The sequence below is a fragment of the Anolis sagrei genome, chromosome 2, assembly GCF_037176765.1.
Source record: "Anolis sagrei isolate rAnoSag1 chromosome 2, rAnoSag1.mat, whole genome shotgun sequence".
In the NCBI taxonomy this organism is placed as follows: Eukaryota; Metazoa; Chordata; class Lepidosauria; order Squamata; family Dactyloidae; genus Anolis; species Anolis sagrei.
This window is the reverse complement of record NC_090022.1, coordinates 289022801-289036945: the sequence shown is the minus strand read 5'-3', so window position 1 is coordinate 289036945 and position 14145 is coordinate 289022801. Positions and strand designations below refer to the sequence as shown.

Below are 14145 nucleotides of genomic sequence, written 5' to 3'. Positions count from 1 at the left end.
GCTAAAAAGAGGACACCAAACTAATTAAAATCTTAGATTTATTTTCATTTTTCTCAGTGGTAGATGCAACCAATCAGCCACAATGAAATCTCTGATGACAAACAACTGAATTAACAATCAGCCTCCAATACTTCTTTTCTGGCCAAGATACTGGAGCATGTGGTGGCCTCCCAGCTACATGGACTCCTAAATGAGATGGCTGTCTCCCAAACATATGGATTCCTTGGTAAGATGGATTATCTGAATCAATTTAAATCTGGTTTCAGGCCTAGTTATGGAACAGAAACAGCTTTTGTTGTCTTAGTAGATGACCTTCACTCAGAAAGAGAGGGCAAGTGTGAACCTGTTGGTTGTGGTGGACTTTCTCCGCTGTTTTTGATACCAGCAACCACAGCAATCGTCTGGGCTACCTTGCTGGCACTCTTTTATAATGGCTCCATTCTTTTCTATAAGAGTGAACCCAAAAGGTGCCAGCAACGATGGAATGGACAAATTGTACACAAAAGACAGGGTTATTTCTGGTGACTCAAAAGGCTGGTCAGGAAACAGATTCAGCCTGAGCTGGATGGTGTCAAGCTCCAGCTGAAGATATAGGCTCACAGTTTGGATGTACTCCTGAATTCAGAACAGTTAAAGCTAGTGTGCCAACCATACATGTTTCCTGGATGTCTGACTTGGCCATGGTGATACATGCCTTGATTGCAATTTGTCTGAATTACTATAATATACTAAATATCAGACTACCTTTGAAGAATGTTCAGAAAGTTTAGCTGGTCCAGTCAGATTGTTGCCTATAGTGAGCACATAACTTCCTTGTTGTGAAAACTCTGATGGCTCTGAGAATATTTCCAGGCAAAATTTGAAGAATTGGTTATGACCCAATATGGTAACATATCTGAGGGGTATAGTTTCTCCTCCACATAAACAAAATGTGATGTTATAGTTTTAAGTTCCATTTATTGGGAGGAAGCATCACCAAGGAGAAAGAAAGATCACAAGAGAAACTGCTCAATGAAGATGACAAGTTTAGTGAGAAATGTGGAAGCTGCATCATGCTTCCAAGTGAGAGATTATAAAAATTTAGGGTGCCAAGAGGTAAAGAGAAAGACAAAGTTCAATCACTAACAGATACTTTTGAGACTGATGAAGAAGTGCAGAGTGCTGCCTGCCTCACCTTCCCTAGGGGAGTTTGGCTGTAGGCTGGGCAAAGGAATCCAGACTACCAGTTTCCCATGGACGTCCAAGATCCAGAACATCTTCTGTCTCATTCATATAAGATTCTCATCTCTCATGGTAAAGGGAATAAAAGTCTCTGCAGATTCAGAGGTGAAAAACTGCAAGTGAAACCTCTCAGTAACTCCCACAAGGTTGCTGAGTCACATGGAATAAAATAGTGGTGGTGGCATCTACATAGGTTTTAAGGAATCCCGTTCTACTCAAGAGCAGGAGACAGGGCCAAAGCCCCATTACACATATAAAGCCTTACAAGACTCATGACAAAGCTATTTGGAGAACACTGAAAGAATTTAGAAAATTTCTTGAATATACCTTTTCCAACTTAGTATTTAGCTGCATTAATGTCTTCAGTCATGGATTATGTGGCTTTTCTCGCCAGGCCAGGATGTTGGAAGAAATGCTATTCTCTAAGCAAAACTCTCTTTTTTTAAAAAAAAGATAGCCCATATTCTGGTCTGGGACTACTTCCCATTTCACCACACATACCGTTTCCTTGTCCAGTCATTGTTTGAAGACTAGGAGAAATCTATATTTTTCCTGTAATCCAAAATAGATGGCAAACAGACATTCTGGAACCAATTCTGATAAATTAAGACCAGTTTGCAGAGTAAATATGAGGTTTATTATTGTACTATGCTAATAATATAATATATATATTGTGTGTGTGTGTGTATATATATATATAGAGAGAGAGAGAGAGCTTCTAAGCTGCTTTGAGTCCCCTTCGGGGTAAGAAGGGCAGCATATAAATGTCACAAATAAATAAATAAAGACTAGCTAACTGAACTTCAACTATCCAGTTATTAGGAGGTATCCTGAAATATACTTTAAATGAAATCTATTTAGTAATCTTGTTGTACACAAACTTGAACAGTAAAAATACATTAAAATGAAGACAGACGTCTCAAGAGGGAAAGTAAACCTATGCAAAGTGGTGTTCAGAATCCTTTGGAACCTTACAGAGCTACTTTAAATGACAGACATAAAAAACAGGATTAGATCAAAAATTGATCTAGGATCAGGTTCTGCTTTGGAGAGTTCTTACCTTGGTATTGTAACACATTTTGTATTGCAGTTCTGAGTGGTGATTGCTTTTTCAAGCTCATCCAGTTGTCCTGTCTTCTTCAGCTTCTTAACCAAGCTTTTCACAGCTTTCTCACACCATTTTTCTTCCTGGCCATTCTGTTCACCTCCACCAGCACCTCCAGTACCTCCAGCAGACTTCTTCCACCCTAACAGTCTCTTCACAACAGGTGGGGTAAATGGCAATATAGATGACATGACCCAAGTGTAGTACAACGTACACAGTGAGCTGTCTTTACAACCTATAGAAAAGAAAGCCAATGAGAAAGGTTAAGAGAGACATTTTACCTTGAACTTTTTTCGCCTACACAACACTGAAACTTCTCATAAACCAATCAAAAGCCTTGATAAGTCTAATTACTTTTTGACTGGGTGATGTAGTAGATATTGACTACAATGTCATCTACTATCTTGTAGTCACAGTAACTGGAATGAAAATGAAACATGACTTGTCTGAGATGCCACATCAAGCAAACTGAGGGTAACCTCTCATTTATAGAGGCATGCAATGAATATCTGCAGTAGTATGTAAACAACTGTGCAAACAAATGTGAAATTCATGATTGCAATGCATACCTGAAATGTTCATGACACCGCACCAAAGTCACAATGGCACTGCATGCCCTTCTGCAACCAATAACTGAAAACTTACTTCCATGCCAAAGAGGCTAGACAATGTCCAACCACTTCTGTAAGAGAACTTACAGTATAAATCACCAAAGTACAAGTTATCCTTGTATTGGGAATTGTTTTACATAAGACAGGCTCCTGACAGAGAAGAAATTGTTTTGGACTGACAAAACCACCACAGCCTGGGGGGGGGGGGGGGTCTTCTTTAGAAACTCTAGAAAAGAGCTTACACTTCAAGAATTTACCACTACACACTATATAGAGACTACTAACACAATGGAGAATGCACACTGTTAATAATGTGTCATTTGCTGCCATTAAACCAATAGCAAACAGGTTGTAGAAAACATATGCAAGAGTAGATTGAGTCTTCGGTGTAGAATACCTACATACAAAAATTACATTAGTTTCCATTTATCCAACTGTTGTAGCATAGCTACGATCACACATGAAGCAATGTCAGTCCATCTAATTGTCATGGGATCTTTTCCCTGGTTATGTTCACAAAACATCTGAATGGTTTGCTATACTTTAGTAACACCTGAAACTACTTTCCAACATATAGGCAGGGTATAAATAAAAGTAAATAAAGAAATACTGCATTTTCTAGTATATAAGACTACTTTTTAACCCAAGAAAATCTTCTCAAAGGGGTCATCTTATACGCTGAGTGTTATCTTATAGAGCGGGTGCTGAAACTTCCAACCCAGACTGGAGAATCTGCGGTCACCGCATATGGTGGAGGGAGCTCAAAAATGGCAACGGCCAAATCCCTGCCGTATGTGGCGACCGTAGGAAAGCAGGAAGGCTGGTGTTGTACAAGTATGGTAGAGTAAATTCCACTCATCGGGATTAGTGGAAAGAAGTGACTTAACACGGTCCTGATGACAAGGTGAGGGGGTGCCTCACCGGGAAGGTGTAAATGAAGGGTGGAGCAAGTTGCAGGCATCCGGGATGCCTGGGGTATGGAAAAATGAGATAGAGTGGTGCTGTGTCTAGAAAAACACGCCTCTTTCACCTATCTGGCCCGCCCTTGTATTCTATTACCGTACCTCCTTCTCTGCCTCTCAGGTCTCACTCCTGAGGACTGCAGTGAAACGGCGCAGGTGCACATGTGTGAGATCTGAGAGGCAGGGAAGAAGGTATGGTAATAGGGAAATTAGCACATTGAAATCAAATCTGATGTTTTTTTTTTTAAAAAAACTTTATTTGGTGTGAGTTGGAAGAGGGGTAGTCTTGTACGGTGAGTATATCCCAAACTGGAAAAGTTGGGGTCATCTTATATGCCGAAAAACACAGTACTAAAACACAAAAGACCTCAATATCAGCAGTCATTGCTGATCCCATTTGGCATTAGACACAACAAGTAAGCCCATGTGGTGAAGTGGTTTGAATGAAAATTGTTGGCTATTTTACTTTTAATGTTTATATAAAAGAAAATTAAAACAACAGTTGCATGCTGCATAGTTTCATGGCAAACACCTGCTGAAATGCCCTCTTCTACATAACCTATAAAAGGTCCAAGAGGCCTCTTTAGTTTTCGATCTGGCGACCCTACATTGGTTAGATAAAAATAGGTGATGTTTTTCTATTATAGTAACATTCTTTATGCAATGGCTTGCTGTTTCAATGATCTAGAACTATAATTTGCCACACTGTCTATCACAATGCTAGACTTCTAATGCTCCTAGGAGAGACTAAGAATATAATACATGTCAAAGAAAATTAAAATTTAAGATTCACCTAAACTATCAATCGAGTTTCATCATCAAGAAAGCAGTATCTTTTCATTCATTGCATGGTGGTTATATTGAGGATCAGAAATATTACTTGTCATTTTAGTTTAGCCTCATTTAGGAGTTTGTATTGCCTGGTAATTGTTCATATCTTTACTGTCTTAAGGATGTGAATATTAGTAAGAACATGAAAAACAGGACATGTTTCATTTTCCCAGTATTTCCTAAGGCTTAAACAAGAGAGAAGTTGACTGATACTATCAACTTTGCCACATACTAAGTTAACATAAAGGCTTCATATCGCAATCAAGCAATAACTCCCACATGTGGAAGAGCCAAGACAAAAGCTGCCTCCCAGTCTGCCCTAGACTTAATGTTTTTTAGTGAAACAAGGCAGTTCTTACAACAGAGGGAGGAAAGAGATGGAGTTCTCCTACAATCAGCATTTTTAGGACAAGAGCATTTTCCACCCCTCACACCCAACGTTCAGTTTTAAAGAGGCCTGAAAACAAAACCTTCAGTCTTTTTTCACACTTCTACCTTTGTGCTCAGGGCACAATTATTCTGTTCAACCTTATGGCAACTAAATGTGAAGATAGGATGAGAGAGGAACTATCCAAAGTCACCCAATCAGCTTCATGTTCCAGGAGAAATTGAATCCAGACTCTTCTCTGTTAAATTCAACACGAATCTGCTATCTCACTTGGTTTTTACAGAAAACCAAATCTTAACCCATGAAGATACTGATATCTGGAAGGCTACCTAAGGAAGCTATTCCTACTCCAAGCATGACAGCAAGGCCTAACATTCGAAATGAGGGTGGATAACTCTGTATCAAAAAAAGACAACCACCTCATTGGATTGCAGTTACTATAAGCCCTAGATGGCATAGCCCATGACAAGATATGACGGCAGTTTTGCTAAGAAGAGACAGAGCTCTCCTGACATAAATGCTAGTGGAACACAAAGACTCCCCCCTCCAGCTGTGAGGAGCCAACAGTATGTCTCCAATGAACCACAATGTGATGCACAGCTGCAAAAAATTAACAGTTGGGTTAGCAAGTGTTTATTCCAGGCTTTTCTGGCATTGTATCCAAGATGTAAGCATTCTGCTCAACATATGTGAAAGTTAAAAGCTAAAGCCTTCCAGGGGAGTAAGATCATTCAAACATAGCTTTATATACTATATAGCACTTGAGGTACTTCATTGAGTAAGGATAATTATCTTTCACCTTTCAATTGCTAGTTTTAGTTCTGACTTAGGTTGCAAGCCACCTTAGATCCCATACTGTATGAAAGGCGGGATATAAATAAAATAAATGAGTAAACACAGTTGTTCATGGTCAGAAACAATTTCAAAATGCCTAGAAACCAGTACAGAATGTTTAGGGATATGCAATTTTCTCCAGCTTATGAGGAATAAGGTGTGGAGTCAGTTAGGAAATCTCTGTCCAAAGGGGATTGGGTTAGCAAGCAAAAGCCTTTTGTCCCCTCACAATGTTTAAAATTGAAAATGTTAAAGTAATATTATTAAATTAAAAATAAACATTTAAATTAAATTAACTGTACTTTTTAACCGATTTTGCAACACAGTGGTCCCATGTTGGAGGAAAATAAATATATTCTTGAAACTGCCTAATTTATTTATTTATTTCCAGCATTTACATTCCGCACTCCTCACCCCGAAGGGGACTCAGATGAGATCACAGAAGACATATATGGCAAACACTCAATGCGTTATACACTGACAAGACAGACAACTGTACATAGAGGTATATATAGGCTTTCCTGACTTCTGCATTTTGGAGGCTGTGCTCAGTTCCAACCACCGGGGGAAGGGGCATGCTGTCACTCCACTTTCCCTGCCAAAGAGCTTTTTGTTCATAAACTTCCTCCTTGAGCGAATCACCAACATTTCATTATGGGTGCCTTAAATACCTCCCTCGCTTTAAGTGGTACCTATTTATCTATTTATGGTACCTATTGAGTCTCCCTCCTGGGGTTGAGAAGGGTGGGGTACAACTGTTTGAAATAATAAACAAATCTACTCACTTTGCTGCTTTTGAAACTGCTAGGTATGCAAAAGCTGGGCTAAAGGGCAGGAGCTCACCCTGACCCGGACTTTGAACTGTCAACCTTTAGGTTGGCAAGATTTACTGCAGCTGGTGCTTAACCTGCTCTGCCAAAGTCGATTTTTTTTTTTACACTTTTCCTCTTTTTGATCAAAATTTCAAACTGGACATCACTTCTACATTTGCTGTGGCTGGGGGGTTACATTAGAAAATTATGACACTTTCTGAATCCCACCTCCCAAAAAAGAGGAAGTTGCCTTTTATTCATATTTTTGTATGTCTATTTGGCCTACAAAAATGGATGATAAGGGGGTTTAGAAGACAGGTCTTTCCCTCAATCCTGGACTAAGTACAGGGAGGCCAAAGGATATTAGTTGTATGGTACATGTGCTTGGGAGTAATATCCAGAATGAAACACATCCTGTTATATCTCGGAAGTTTAGGAGGGTTATTCCTGGTTAGTACTTGGATGAAAACCACCAACAAATACCAGGTATTGTAGGCTATGTTTCAGTGGAAGGTTATTAGATTAGGGATATGTGAATGATGGAGCAACTCCATTGTTATGCTTCTTCAAAAAGTAGATGAATTAGGGTGTTATTTATGTGTGTGTGTGTGTACTCCATTTCACTCTAGGTTTTTTTAACTGCATTTTTCCTAGTTTTACACTACAGGCCTTTAGGACAAAATCATCTTCACATTGTGCAATGTATTACTGACTCCAGCTCCTAAGGGAGAGGATGGCCTATAAAAGAAAATAAATAGTTAATTGATATCATTCAACATGGCTTTAAACCACAATCCCATTCTTTAGATCACAGCTAGAGGTTTGAACAAATTGAACAAACAGAAGGGTATAAATAGAAAGTAGCGTGACACTGAACTAGCTTCATTAGTTGCTCTCAAATCACTGAAGCTGTCATTGGCATATTCCTCCACTGTCACAAGAAAGGAAACCTTCCTAATTGTGCATTTTAACGTCTTGGTCTTCTATGGAAAACATAAAAAAATCTTGAAATGTAAACAGAAACTAACAAAAGTGAGTCAACAATATGCTTTCAAACTATGCAGTTTAAAAACATACGTTTGAACTTTCAGGCACCTCAGTTTCTTGCTGCCTATCAGAGATCACAAATACCAACACTACTTTCTGCTTCATGGAACAACTAATCCTATCGCATGACCTGCAGCAATTGAGTTTAACAGATCAACAATTACAAATATTCTAACAAAGTAAGAGCTTAGGTATTGTGTTGTAGCTTTACAACAGAACTAATTAAATACAATTTGGAAAGCAGAATTTACAGCTCAGTTAGCAAGTCAAGCCCCAAAAGGGATGCTTCCAATTACAGAATGTACATGCCTTGTCCAATAAGGCAATGCAATGTACATCTGAAAACCCCTGACTTGTCTGGACAGCTTCCAAAGATATAAAAAACAGCTTACTTTTCTTCATATACTGGCACTGTTCAAATGTGTTTACCACACACTCAAAGCACCACGCATTCAGGGTCCAAACAACGTGTTCATAGTCTAGATACCATTTTTCCAAACAAAAAATGGGAACAAACTGGCATATTATTCCTCTAATCCAAGAACAGTGGGATGGCTATTAGCTTGTTATGTTATACAGAAGAAAGAAAAAACCCAAACATATTAGGAAAGATTGGAAGACACACCCTTACCAATAAAAAGAGAGCAAAACCAGAGAAGCAGATTAATTACTGAGAACTTAGTGACTTGAGTATTTCATAGGAAAAGAAGTGAGCTAACAAGCAGATTGTAACTGGAAGCTTGGCTCTGCAGTCTGCAGATAACATAATCCATGTTTTTAAACAGAGAAATGTTCCCACTCAACCTTTTCCACACAACATGGTACCAATGGTATTACTTCTATACTGCATGCCTACCATGGTTCTTGGTGTGAGAATACACATTTGGGGGTGGGAGGTGGAAGAAATATCAGCTATCTTGTTCTTTACAAACAGTTACTTTCTTTTGCACTTAAAATACTTATTTATCAATTGATACACAGCAGTGGGTGATATATGTCTGAGGGAGTACCTGCAGCTCACCAAAGGAACTGTCCCCCTTCCCCAAGGAATTGGTATAGAGCAGAGCTTCTTAAACGTGTTCCACTCGTGACCCCTTTGTGCGCATTTTTTTTTACAAGAAATAGGTATAAAATAGGTATAAAACCACACATTTACTAATAATATAACAGCATTTGCAAGGTTTGCTAAGCAGGCTGATGTTCCTTTATGTGGAGCACATTTGAAGCATTTTCACTTAATTCAAGTTATGTGAGAGATGCAAACTTTTCCTCCAATGGAACAACTCACAGAAGTGAGTTACCAGTCCTCACTATCCATTTTACTGTAGACACACTTCACAGGCTGGTAGGGATCAAAGTGGGGTCCCTGGGGCTCAAGACTATTTTTTACACACAACCAATAGTCCCCATGGCCTTCCTTCCCAACCTCTCAAAATTATTGTCGAAGGCTTTCATGGCTGGAATCACTAGGCCTGCTCAAATGCTAATGAAGGTGATCAGTTGAAACATTCACACCTAGCTCCAGCAGGGAAGAGCTCCTTGCCCCACCCCAGCCATTCCACAGATATATAAACCCATTGTCCTAATTCCAACAGACCTCACTACCTCTGAGGATGCTTGCCATAGATGCAGGCGAAATGTCAGGAGAAATGCCTCTAGAACATGGTTCTATAGCCTGAAAAAAACCCACAAGAACCTAGTCTCAAAATTATGGTAATATTAAAATGTTAATCCCAGAATGGTCAATGTGGCCCCAGGCATTTCACTAGACACATCCAACCTTGACAATATCCCCAAATAATACTATAATAATAATAATTTTATTTTTATACCCTGCCAACCATCTCCCCTAGGGGACTCGGGGAGGCTTACAAGGGACACATCCAAAATTACAATTAAAACACGTAAAACACTCAACCAATTAAAACATCAGATAAAAACAAATAACAGCACAATTGAAAGCAATATAAAAACAATACGGCTGAAAGAAACATAGCTGATGTATAGATGCAGTGAAATAGCCAATAGCAACACCCTAGTGCTTTGGGGGTATTACTGACTATTGGGGAATGTGTGGTAGAGTTATCTGGGTTTCCACATAAAGTCAATAAAGCCCTGGATGTTGGCAATTGGAACCCCCCCCCCCCCCCCCCCAGATTAAGTGATCTCTTCGTAACTGAGCCACAGTGTTTTTCAGGTACAAGCACTCATTCACCTCTTTCATCTTCATGTAGTAGGAAAATAAAAGCTTCTGTTTCTACACTACACTAAACCTGTTTCCTACCACAAATTGGTTCAGGGAATTGTGGCTTTCCACTACTCTAGATATTAAAACAAACCAGAAACAAACTGTCTTACATCTTAATTTATAAACTCACAGTACTTACGTGATGTCACATAATAGTACTATTGTACAATATGTTTCAAAGATAATGCATACAACACAGAATTCAAAAACATAAGCCATGTTAGTCTGGAGCAATTTTCAAAGATATTTTGAAAAACCTTTGGGGCTAACTGAAGGGACAAAGTTAGTAGTCAAGAAGACATAGTGTAGGAAAGCATATGCTACCAACATCTTCCACTCAGTCTCAAAGGTGCCATACAGCACATTTTTTTCTTCAAGATGTAAATGTGCAAATTGGGTGTCAACATACTAAATCGAATGTTATTTTCAAAATTTGACTTTCTGAGGTACCCAGTTACTTAACCACTACAAATAAAAGAATGATTTGAGTAACAGGACAAAGCTTCCATGATCTGTGTTATCCAAGCCAATGCTGTCCTTCTGAAATCTGTGTTCTATATAGTTATCATAGCCAACAAAAACAGATAGACTATGAATCCTAATTCTATCAAAAATCAATGTATTCACTGGCCATTACTATATTATATGGCAGAACTTTCAACGTATTAGCTACATGCTGCATAAAATAATATCCTTAAACCTTAGTCTGTCCATAACCTTACTGCCTGGCTTGAAGTTCTTATATTATGGAGTAAAAGCTCTCCTACTCCTGGTGTATGAAATGTAAACACCAGAATTATTCAGCTGTAGAAACACTTGGCATTAGGAGCATAAGCATGTGAATTAAATGCAGATAGTTAGATGCAACTCCACAGAGATATGATTATCTAGCTGCTCAGAGGTGTTTATCCCTATGCTAGCCACAATAAAGAGAAGTTAACTTCCTTCCCCATTATGACAAAACAACCACTGCTCTCTTCATTCTATAATGCAGAGTGCAGAAATGTTCTGCTCTTCCTCTAAAAGATAAGAGCAAAATATTTTCTTCAACAACAAAGTCTACTTAAATGGAAGTAACTTAAATTCCTCAGTGTGATCTTGGAAAACCTTGCATATTCTTTCTGAAGTGTTCTACCTAGCAAAGAAGAAGCCCAAACAGTCTTAATTGTAACAATACATACAACTTTGTACAAACTCTGAACAGCCATAGGAACCGACTTATATTCCTTGCTTTCCTAATTCTGTACATTTATATCACATAGGAGTATGACTACATTCATACAATGTCTGGATTTAATATACAAGAGAACAGGGAAAGTCAACCTCCTCTGTTATCCACATGCCACTTTTGAATTGTAAGATGCCCACTCGGGATTTATGCTTGTAACACTTGGAATATGGTTTGCTGATTTTGTGTTCATAGAATAATAAAATATGTTTAAAAATGGTAAGATGTCCACTTTCAAAGCTGCCTTAATAATAAGCAGTAAAAGAAAAAAATGTATCTTTGGTATTCAAAATTGTTCCTACTATGCTTCTCATGATGTTTTGATATAGTCAGAACCATAACTGGAAATCTTTTTCTTCTAGGAAACTGAACAGGTTAGTTCAAAATGAGCATAAAAGCTTTTCTCACCATGACACTCCACTATTGGGAAATGCCCAAATTGTACCAGAGCTAATGAACTTCTACACAGGGTAAGCTGAATTGTCCTATTAGACGAGACTGATAGTTATTAAGATGGATATTTGCCAACACAAGTGGTTTCGTATTAGACTTACAAGTATCAAAGGTGTCGTTAGCAATTCTTTTAATACCAACCTTATTAAATTGATAACTGACTGCTCTAGAATAAGTTGGCACTTGTAGTCTCTATGAGAATTGTATTAGCAACGGCCCACTCAACAACTAGCATTTTTCATTCACTATTAATGATATCTTCTATATAATGGGATTTGGAGCTGCATAAAATGTTTACATCAAAAATGTGCAGTAATAGTAACATACTGTTACTTCAAACAATTATTTAAGCAACAGGTAGCTGCTTAGTTTTATCTCACTGCCTTTTAAAACACACAGGCTTGAATGGTCATTTCAGATTGTACTGAATAAATTGAACTATTTCAAATAACTCCATGGAAGAAATGCAACTTTACACAAGCCACCTTTTCTGATTTCACACTGCCAAGGCAATAATAATAAATCAGTACTGATGACAGTAAGCTACCTAAACTAACCAAATTGTTTATATGGAATTGAGAACTGCAATAGATTGAAGATGTTTAGTAACTAGAACAGTATATCAATCAGGAAGATTTTTCCTACAATTTTCTCCACCTGTGACTAAAACGTTTACAAATGTAGCCTAATAGTTTCCCTAAAACACAAGTACCTACAAGTCACTGCTGACTTATGGCAGCCCTAAGGTGATACCATCATGGGATTTTCTTAGGAACATCTGTTCAGAGGGCTCCTTTTGCCTTCCTCTGAGGCTGGGAGACTGTGATTTGCCTAAAGTCACCCAATTGGTTCCCATAACTAAGTGGGGATTCAAATTCTAGGCTCTAGAGTTGTAATCCAGTGCTCAAACCACTGCACCATGCTGGGCTTTAGGAATCAAGGACTAAAAACCGTTTCTAATACAAAGGTGAAAGACACATCTAAGCCTCTTTTTATCGCCATTTCATCAGGACAAACAGATGTGATGGTAACTCATTGTTCTAACAAAGCACCGAGCAACTGCTTCAGATTCCAAGATCTGAAACAAGCCATGTGTAAAAAGCATCAAATACACAACACAGTATCTTTTTTAAGAGCTCCCAACAACTTGATAAAAGCTTTAAATTATCTGGCTTAGCAGGCAAAAATATCTTATGACACATGGTTCAATACTCAAATCTTGAAGAACTAATAGCATACCAAAGATCTTGACAGATACAACTTACTCCTGCAATTTCAGCATACTTTATTGAAATCGATAGGGAAACACCTAATTTCACTAAATGCACCAGGCTCTGGCAAAACTATCTTTAAATATCCCTTAAGAAAATTCTATGAAATTCATGGAGATACCAGGTATCGACAAGCCACCTGACGACAAAGATAGTATTTCTGACTTATGGCGACCCTAACACAAACCTATCACGAGGTTTTATTGACAGAATTGGAAGAAGGGGGTGGTGCCCTTTTTTTCTCTGAGGCTCAGATGTTATAACTTGTTCAAAGTCATCCAGTTAGTTTCCAAGCCTGAACCATGATTCAAACCCTAATCTTCCAATGTCCAAATCCAACCCTCATCTATTATACAACACTAGTTCAGGGACTACCTATACGGCATTCAAATGTGGTTTCCTACAAATGTAAATCAGCCTGGTCTAATCCAGTCTCCTCCAACTGTTGTAGACTATAATCCTCAGGAGCTCAACCCATCATGGTTAATGCACCAGGGCAATGCTAGTTGTAGTATGAAATATCTGAGATCAATAATTTGTAAAAGATTACTGTAAAGAAGATAGAACTCTGGATTTTATATGGCTGTCGCAAGAACAAGCATAATAGATTAAAAAGCATTTTATACACTAGAAGTCAAAACCTTCACACTGGAAAAGACAATATTCTTATTAAAACTACCAAGAAGAAAACTAAAAAAAAACTTGAGGACTAAAACAAAAGCAGCCTCATCCATAAACACAATTGTGTCACATACCTAATATTCCATATTGTCTAATGCATTTGTATGAATTATTTTAGCTAAACAAATATGAAGCCCATTTCTAGGCATGTCAACTCCAAAACTAAGCTTCATCAAGATGAAAATATTTTCTGTTCCTGTATGCCTTCAAATATTTTCTTATTTATGTCAATCCTAGGGTAAACTATCCCTAAGTTTTCTGAGCAAGATTTATTCAGAGGGTTTGCTTGTGCCTTCCTCTAAGGCTGAGACAGTGTGACCTGCCCAAAGATCACCCAGTAAATTTCCATAGCATAATGAAGTCTCAAACTATGGTCTCCAGAGTTGAAACACAATGCTCAAACTATTATACCATACAAGTTTTCTGAATGCAATTTCTTTTCTTTCCATATAA

General features: G+C 38.1%; 1 protein-coding gene across 2 annotated transcripts in view; it reads right to left on the bottom strand.

The window, feature by feature from the left end:
- Positions 1 to 14145, bottom strand: part of SMAD2 (SMAD family member 2) — a 73100-nt gene that overhangs the window by 44597 nt on the left and 14358 nt on the right. For both annotated transcript variants that reach the window (XM_060761228.2, XM_060761229.2), the window contains exon 2: positions 2282 to 2561. In XM_060761228.2, the coding sequence (XP_060617211.1) occupies positions 2282 to 2517 (236 nt within the window). In that variant the 5' untranslated portion in view covers positions 2518 to 2561. The remainder of the gene's footprint in view (positions 1 to 2281; positions 2562 to 14145) is intronic.